Genomic DNA, 9,197 nt, shown 5'->3' on the forward strand with positions numbered 1-9,197 from the left:
GTCCGCAAATTCAGAGATGCGGAATGGTGCGGAACAGAACCCTACGGGAGCACTACGGAGTGCTTCAGTGGGGTTTCGTCCCGTACTTCGTTCCGCAAAAAGATAGAACATGTCCTATCTTTTTGCAGAATGGCCGGATCGCGGACCCATTAAAGTAACTGTGTGGCCGTACAAGCTGGAGCGGCTACAATTAACTAATTAAGATGGTATTGTTTAGTCGGTCTTCTGTGTCCATGGCTGCTCGGCTCCCGCAGAACTGTGGAGCCGTTAACAAGGAAGAACCACTAAACAATGCAATCCATTGGAGTCTTCTGCAGGCCCTATGGCTATGGGGTACTCGGCCGTAGCTGCAGAATGGCTACTGTGTGTCGTACCCATAGGCTAGAAACGAATGGGGTCATTTATCAAACTGGTGTAAAGTAGAACTGGCTTAGTTGCCCATAGCAACCAATCAGATTCCATCTTTCATTTTCCAAAGGAGCTGTCAAAAATGATAGGTGAAATCTGATTAGTTGCTATGGACAACTGAGACAGTTTTCTACTTTACACCACTTTAATAAATGACCCCATAAGGTTCGACACATACCCACATCTATAAACATTACTGCTGTGCAAAAGTTGCCCAAAACAACCAACAACATCACTTTCTCCCCCAATGAGGCAGCTTTAAGAAGAGGGCATAGACACATAATAGGGGGAGATTTAGCAAAACTGGTATAAAGGAAAACTGGCTTAGTTGCCCATAGCAAGCAATCAGATTCCACCTTTCATTTTCCATTGAAGCTCTGAAAAAACAAAGATGCAATCTGATTGGTTGCTATGGGCAACTAAACCAGTTTTCCTTTACACTAGTTTTGATAAATCTCGTGCCCATAATAATTAAATGTTCTGGGTATACAAGAGAGCACGTGATGGTTGTATTACTAGAGCAGGGATGGCCAACCAGGCTCTCCAGCTGTTGCCAAACTACAACTCCCAGCATGCCCAGTCTGCCTACAGCAGGGCATGGAGGGAGTTGTAGTTTTACAACAGCTGGAGAGCCACAGGTTGGCCAGCCCTGTACTAGACTATTTCCGGATGTCAGAATTTAACTCTCCTAACATAAGCCTCATGGATACGTATTTTATGACATACTGCTATCTGATAAAAGGTACAAAGGATGACTCAATATCAATAAAAGACACAAGGTGGTGCGAGGTGGTGTGACAGAACATGGTCATATCCACAATATCATCTGACGATGAGCTGCTCTCGTGTTGCGGTACTTGCCTTGTCTGCCTATTGTTTGGCTATGCAGCTGACAATGTGGTAGAATGTCACCCGGGATAGCAATGTGGTGCCTTGCACCTGTCAGACACAAGACAGACCATACACACGGCGGACACGTGCTGCACAAGTAACTCTTTAGGTAACACTTCTGTTTAAAATCAAACAAGACATTCTATCAAGGGCATCCATATATGGTACATTCGGCAGTCTACCGCCACTGTATCTGCCCCGCTATATGTCTGATTGCTACTTTATTTCTGTTAGGGCTCGTTCACATGTGCCTGCCCCATGGACGGTGCCCGTGCATTGCGGACAGCAATTCGCGGTCCACAGCATGGGCACGGGCTTTACACGTTCGTGTGAACGAGCCCTTAATCTGAAGTGCAACAGCTAAGGGCTCGTTCACACGACCGTGCCGTTTTTTTGTGGATCCGCTAAACGCGGATGGCGCCCGTGTGCCTTCCGCAATTTGCGGAACAAAACAGGAGGCCTATTATGGCTCGTTCGAACAACCGTGCTGTTTTTTGCGGTCCGCACGGAACGGAGCACACAGAGTGCTGTCCGCATGTTTTGAAGACCCATTGAAATGAATGTATGTGGAACGCAGAAAACGGCCTGTATATGGAACGCAAAATACGTTTGTGTGAACGAGCACGAACGTGTGCTGCCCGTTGCCGTATTGCGGACCGCATTTGCGGATCCGCAATACACGGGCACTGTTACGCATGAATTCCACATCATGGATGCAAACCCATTCACTTCAATGGGTCTGCAAATCCGGAGATACGTAACGGAAGCACGGAACGGAACGGAACACTACAGAGTGATTCGAGGGGTTACGTTCCATGCCTCTGCACTGCAAAAAGATAGAACATGCTCTATCTTTTTGCGGAACGGAGGGATCGCGGACCTATTCAAGTGAATGGGTCCACGATCCCCATGCGGCTGCCCCTCGGACGGTATTCGTGTGAACAAGCCCTAACTGAAAGAATGGCACCCTAGGGTTCTGTATTACAGAGCTGCGGTTAGTTCTGTGCCTGGTGTATAAAGGCTGACACATGGGTGCCGTGTTGTGCTTGGCAAATCCTGTCCTCTGTGCCCTGCAGATGTGCCCTACATCACACTGGCTCTTAATGACAAGCACATTGCAGCTGCAATGAATAAGTGTATTATGGATCTTCTGGCTGTGGGAGGATAGCAAGTGTTCACACCTGGCTGTATACAATATGTAATACCTTACTGCACCTGAAAAGCTAAATCCGGTAATAAAGAACGCCAACCTAAGCTCCTAACAGAAGTGTGCTACATGGTATCAGCACTCCTCGCTGACAATGGATCCAATATATCAGTTGTGTACTATAACACAGCGCAGTACAATAAGTATCGCTCACATACTCTGTAGCGCTGATTGATAACGGACGATAAATCTATTTTCAATTTTTAAAAATGTATGAAATAGTACAGATAATTAAAGTTTTTTTTTGTGCTACAGATACAGATGATCTATCCTCAGGATCGACCATGAATATCAAAGTGGGGATCCGACACCAGCGCACCCACTGGGTGCCAGAAACTATACAGTGTAGGGTGCAGAGGCGGACAGCTCTATACACGGCGCGGTGTCCGTGCGATAGAAATGGAGAAGAGATGCAGTATGCTGGCACCAGACAATACACAGTGTACAGAGTCTTTTCCTTCCACTCTATATCCTTTCTGGGGCCACTGCCTCTTCAAACCGCTGATCAGTGGGGGTGCCGGGTGTCGGACTCCCACCAATCTGATATTGATGACAAATCCAGAGGATAAGTCGTCAATACCTACAGCCCATACAACCCCCTTGAAGGCGTCACAGGCCTAGGAAGAAGCCGCAGCACTCACTAAAGCACCACTGCCTCTTCAAACAGCTGATCAGCAGGACAGCGAAGAGTTACGCTGGGTTCACACCTGAGCGTTTTACAGCGCGTTCCTACTCGCTGTAAAACGCACAACAGGCAAGAACCAATGATTCCCTATGGGAATGGTTCTCACCTGGGCGTTTTACAGCGCGTACAATCGCGCTGTAAAACGCCCGACGCTCAAACAAGTGCTTGAGCTTTTTTTTGGGCGTTTGTCGCGCGTTCCCGCACATAGAAATTCGGGAACGCGCGACAATGTGTGAACGCCAGTCTCTGTATGCGCGATTGTAAACGCCCGTACAATCGCGCATACAGAGTGCTCGTTTCAGAACGCTCAGGTCTGAACCCAGCGTTAGGCCCCTTGCAGACGAGCGTTCCTCCCGCAGCGAGTCCACATCGCAACACCCCCGGCCTGACCTCCCAGCTCTGACGGCATTCACATAGCATTATATTGATTTTATGATGCTATGTAACCCTTACAGTTCTGGAATGTATTGGATAACACTGGTAGCATTATCCCAGTGTTATCCAATACATTCCAGAATTGTAAGGGTTACATAGCATCATAAATCAATATAATGCTACTGTATGTGGCCCCCGGGACGTCAGGCTGGGAGCTGCATTGCGGACTCGCTGCGGGAGGAACGCTCGTCTGCAAGGGGCCTTAGACCTCCACCAATTAGATATTGTAGACCTATCCTAAGGACAGGACATCAAAATTCTAACATAATTTAGAGGTGTACGGACTGTGACAACAGACCACATAAGGAAACACTACGGGTTTGTAGCTTTGTGATAGCGTAAAGGTGACCACATACATTAACGGGCATATGTCGCCCTCTGCACTTGCGGAGAGACCTGAGCCTCTAGGTGTAATGGTAACGCCCCTGTTGCTCCTAGAGGCTCATTTGCATATATTATTTGAAACCTAATTTTTCTCAGCAGGGCGGGCACATATGAACATAGGACAGAAGACACAGACGTCTTCAGCTGCCAAGCGCACATGTCACAGGTCGGCCAGTTTCCTAGGTACAAATCTGCTGACAGATGGCCTTTACTGTAGACTGATTGCTGAACAACCATTGAATGAACGATTAGGCAGATGAAGCCGTACACATTTAAGTCCATATTGGCCGTTACAGTCATTTAAACTCGCCAATGACACCTGGTGAAGGATAGAGATTTTTTTGTGGGAGCGCTCTTTCATATAAAGACTGTTCATGGAGGAAAGATCTCTTGTAAGAACCAAAGATCGTTGGTCCAGATGAAAAATTCAGGCTCGACCGTCTTCTTTCCAAGTGACAATGGTGGTGAGATCGTCCATTTTCAACAATGTTACCCTAGGGTCCATTCACACGTCCGCAAAATGGGTCCGCATCCGGAATGTGCGGTCTGCATTTGCGGATCCGCACTTCCGTTCCGCAAAAAAATAGAACATGTCCTGTTCTTGTCCGCAATTGCGGACAAGAAAAGGCAATTTCTGCGAGAGTGCCGACAATGTGCAGTTCGCAAAATGCGGAACGCACATTGTCGGTGTCCGTGTTTTACGGAGCCGCAAAACACATACGGACGTGTGACTGGACCTTAAGGGATAAGGGTACCTTCAGGTGTCACGCACATCCTCTATGTTGTATGGTAATATATATAACGGGGACATCTACCCTAGAAATATATGAGTTTAGGGGAGAAATGAAAAACAGCGTCCAATGCGGCCGGCTGCAAGAATCTGTGAAAAACCTCCACACGATAAAGGTACAATAGGGACACACTGACCTCAATGGGTCCTTACTATGAGCTTGAAGCATGTACAGCTTAAAGGGGCTTTCCGACTTTTATACTGATGACGTATTCCCTGGACAGGTCATCAGTATCTGACTGTGGCGGTCCGACACCCAGGACCCCACAATCAGCTGTTTGAGGTAACCACAGCACTCCTGTGAGCGCCGCAGCCTTCCCCCGCAGCTTACCCTAGGCCAGTGACATCACGTTGATCAGCCACATGGCAGAGGCGCAGCCGCTATCCAATGTACAGCGATGTGCTTGGTAAGCTAAGAGGTGGCGGTGGCGTTCACTGGAGCTCAGTGGTCTCCTCAAACAGTTGAACGGTGGTGTCCCAGGTGTCGGACCCCCCACGATCAGATACTGATGACCTATCCAGAGGATAGTCTGCTCTATGGTCACTGTAGCGCATATTTTAGAAATCAGAATCCGTACATCGCATATATGGCTACGGTGTACGGATTCTGCATGCGCTGCACTTAAAATCGCTTCAGGAAGGCCCAAACTTTGGGGGCCAATCAAATCAATAAAGAAAGAACATTACAGAAATTATTACTGGGGTATTTCTGACATTTTACATTTTTTTTAGGTAGACTTTAAAGCGCCTTCAAATGCAGCAGCTCTTGTGACCGATATTTCTGCGACTGAAAATCCGATCCATTCATTTGAATGGTGCCTGCAGAACTGCCTGCCGCCGAAACAACCCCATTCACATAAACAGAACTGAAATTTCTGCAACAAAATTTGCCACGTGTGAAGGCGCCCTAAGGTTAACTGCACGCATTGCGGAAAACAAGCGGTTTTTTCCACGTGGATTCTTGTGTGTAAAAAACACAATACAGTACCAGCAAAGTGTATGAAATTAGACAAATCTCATGTGAACTTTGCTTTTTTCTTCCATGCGGAAACTAACTGTGCAGATCCGCAGCACGTCAATTGTTTGGGCAATTTATTTTATTTTTTTAGCTAATTTCACCCTTTTTCAATGCAAGGATGAACGAGATCAAATCTGCAATAAAAACCACAAGAAACACATACGTTTTTTGGTGCAGATTTGGTGTGGAAACGCACAGATATCTGCACGGAAATCTGTGCTGATTTTCAGTTTGTATACCTGCACTGGTTTGTAAACCCGGCACACATCGCGGATTATGTGCAGTTTCTCAGTGCGGATTTTCTTGTGAAAAAAACGTAGCGTAATACAGTACCAGTAAAGTGAATGAGATTTGCCAGTGGTTAATGTGTAAAAAAAAAAACAAAAAAAAAAACAGACGTACAGAAAACGCACCAAAACGAAATAGTGCAGATTTATGTACAATTTTTTATGAAGTTTTAGTGCATATAAATAAGCAGATTTTTGTGCAGATTTCACTGCATTATGTTACAGGCAGATTTTGAGGCGGATTTGCCCCAGAGTTTGCCCCTCTGCCTTTCAAAGGGTGAAATCTACACTGGAAATCTATTCAAAGCTCACATACCACGGATTACACATGGAAAATTTCCACACCGTGTACACTGGATTTAGAAAATCTCACCCTGTAGCTAGTACTGAGGATTTCTGCGTTCCCAAACCAGATCTGCACCAAAAACTGCATGTGTTAATTACAGTTTTTGGTGTGCGGATTTGATGCGTTTTCCGCAGATCTCATCCTTGCATCCAAAAGGGTGAAAACTGCACCATAAGGCCTCATGCACACGACTGTTGTGTGTTTTGCGGTCCGCAAATTACGGATAGCGTCCGTGTGCGTTCCACCATTTGCGGAACGGCACGGACAGCCATTGATATAACTGCCTATTCTTGTCTGCAAAACGGACAAGAATAAGACAGGTAATATTATTTTTTTTGCGGACCACGGAACGGAGCAACTCTGTGTGCTGTCCGCATCTTTTGCGGTCCCATTGAAGTGAATGGGTCCGCATCCAAGCCGCAAAAATTCAGATTCTGACCAAAACAACGGTTGTGTGCATGAGGCCTAAATCGCACAAAAAAAGAACCGACATACACACAGCAAAAAACCTAAGTGTACATGACTCTAGCCGCATACACTCTGCTGATACTGTTTTATGCTGCGGTTTTTCTGCAAGAGAATCCGGGTGGAAAAAACATATGCAATCCACAACGCAGGCCTTAGGCCATCTGAATGTGTTGCGGAATACGTGCGTTTTTTTTTCCTGTGCGGAAAAAACACTGTGTAGTTCAGTACCAGCAAAGTGAATCTACACAAATCTCATGTACACTTGCGGATTTATTTTGTTTGGAAATTGACCTGCCGTGAGAGATTCCAAATCCGCAGCATGTCTATTACACCAAAAAAAAAAATCACACAACTGACATTCTGCGCATTTCTAGATCCACCCATCAGATTCATTTCCACACGGAAAAAAGTGTCCAATCTCATACACTTTGCTGGTCCCGTATTATGCTGCGGTTTTTCCGCATGTAAATCCCTAAGGCCCCCTGCACACTTTGCAGAAAAACCGCAGCGTAGTACAATACCAGCAAAGTGTGTGAGATCTCATGTACACTTTGCAGGTTTTTTCCATGCGGAAATTGACCTGCCCTGTGTATTTCCGAATCCGCAGCATGTCTATTAGGTTTGCGGTTTTAGCTGCGGATTTCACTCTTTTCAATGAAGGGTGAGATCTGCGTCAAATCCAAACAAACAAAAAAACGCTGTTACACATTGCAGATTTTCTGCACATTGACCTGCAGCTAAAACCGCAGACATAACTGACATGCTGGAAATACGCAGGGCAGGTACTACGCTGCGGTTTTTCTGCAAAGTGTGCAGGGGGCCTTAGGGATTTACGGTACATGCGGAAAAACCGCAGCATAATACGGGACCAGCAAAGTGTATGAGATTAGACACTTTGTTTCTCTGCGGAAATCGACCAGACGCGTGTGTGGATTTAGAAATCTGCTGCAAGTCAATTGTTTGTGTGATTTTTTGGGGTGAAGATTTCACCCTTTTCAATGCAAGGTTTGGAAATCTGCACTTGTATGATTGTACCCTTAGAGTCTCATTTTAGGGGGGCGTGGGGGGTGAAACCAAATGGTATCAGCCAGGTTCTTCTATGGTTTGGTTATATGCCAACCCTAATGACAGGTGTGTATGTTTGAGTTGTGCAGGATTTGGGAGAACCCCTCAAGGTCACATGTGTGTCTCCCACTCCGCATCCCATCGCCTTACCTCCCCGGTGGGAGATGTGTCTGCAGCGGAACTTCTGCTGTTTCTTCTTGTGCAGGAGGCTGGGGAATCTCAGGAGCAGCGCTGAGGTGATCAGGTAACCCCCCAGGGTGGTCAGTATGTAGAAGGCTGTTGACATGTTGCTATGGACGATCCGATCGCCTTCTGTCAGGTCTGGAAGGGGAGATCGATGCGATCAGATCGGACTGCAGAGCGGTTAGTGTCCCTCGGTAGGTGCTGATCAGTGAGCTCCCATAGCAGCCTGGTCCCCGATCTGTCTCCCTGCAGATCCTGTGATTACAGAGGTGATCCGGCCGCACACACAGCACAGCACAATCTTCTGGCTGCTCATAAGAATGGCTGAGCTGGTGTCCCCAGGATCGAGCGATGGCACCTCTGGACTATCCAATGACAGATCGCAGGTCTTCTCCCGTGGACACGTTATATTCTTGCCGTGGATGAGTCGGTTGATGTCCTCTGCCTGCAATGAGTGTGTGTGCGCTGCCCGGCAGCCTGGGTGCACTGCAGCAGCTTCCTTTCCTAGCCGGTTTATCTACACTTGTCACAGCCAGTACACAGCGCATGCGCACTCCCGCCCGGCCGGCGACAGTACAACAAAGATCAGGAGTACGCATGCGCAGTGCAAAGGTTTACATCAAGTTTACCAGAAACTGAGATGCGCTCGTCCCCAAGATATAAACAGCTGTAAACCTTCCGCCCAACCCAGCCCGGGCCTTATACTAGTCACTGGCCTGTAGTGGTGGCACTGGTGGAAGGGTTGGGGCACATTCACACGGAGCAGATGTACTGCAGACGTTTGTGACCGCCCCTTTTCTTTGTATGAGATATGGAGAAAGCCATGGACTTCCTGCAGATATAACCGCATCCACATCAACACAAGTGATTTTCAGTCAGGAAAAAATAAAAATAAATCACAAAACCAAAATATGTGGGTACTGAATCCAAACCACGAGGATGAACGATCCCTATGGAACGGTAAAGCTACACGGCGCCAGTGTGAAAGTAGCCCTAGTCTGTGTGTATTCCGTTTCGATGTCTGTTCCGC

The 9,197-nt window shown here is 47.0% G+C and overlaps 1 protein-coding gene across 1 annotated transcript in view; it reads right to left on the reverse strand.

The window, feature by feature from the left end:
* Positions 1-8,667, reverse strand: part of GDPD1 (glycerophosphodiester phosphodiesterase domain containing 1) — a 104,602-nt gene extending 95,935 nt beyond the window's left edge. The window contains exon 1 of the mRNA XM_044283945.1: positions 8,135-8,667. Coding sequence (XP_044139880.1) covers positions 8,135-8,270 — 136 coding nt within the window. The 5' untranslated portion in view covers positions 8,271-8,667. The remainder of the gene's footprint in view (positions 1-8,134) is intronic.
* Positions 8,668-9,197: the final 530 nt, after the last annotated feature.

Source organism: Bufo gargarizans, chromosome 3 (genome assembly GCF_014858855.1).
Source record: "Bufo gargarizans isolate SCDJY-AF-19 chromosome 3, ASM1485885v1, whole genome shotgun sequence".
Classification (NCBI taxonomy): domain Eukaryota; kingdom Metazoa; phylum Chordata; class Amphibia; order Anura; family Bufonidae; genus Bufo; species Bufo gargarizans.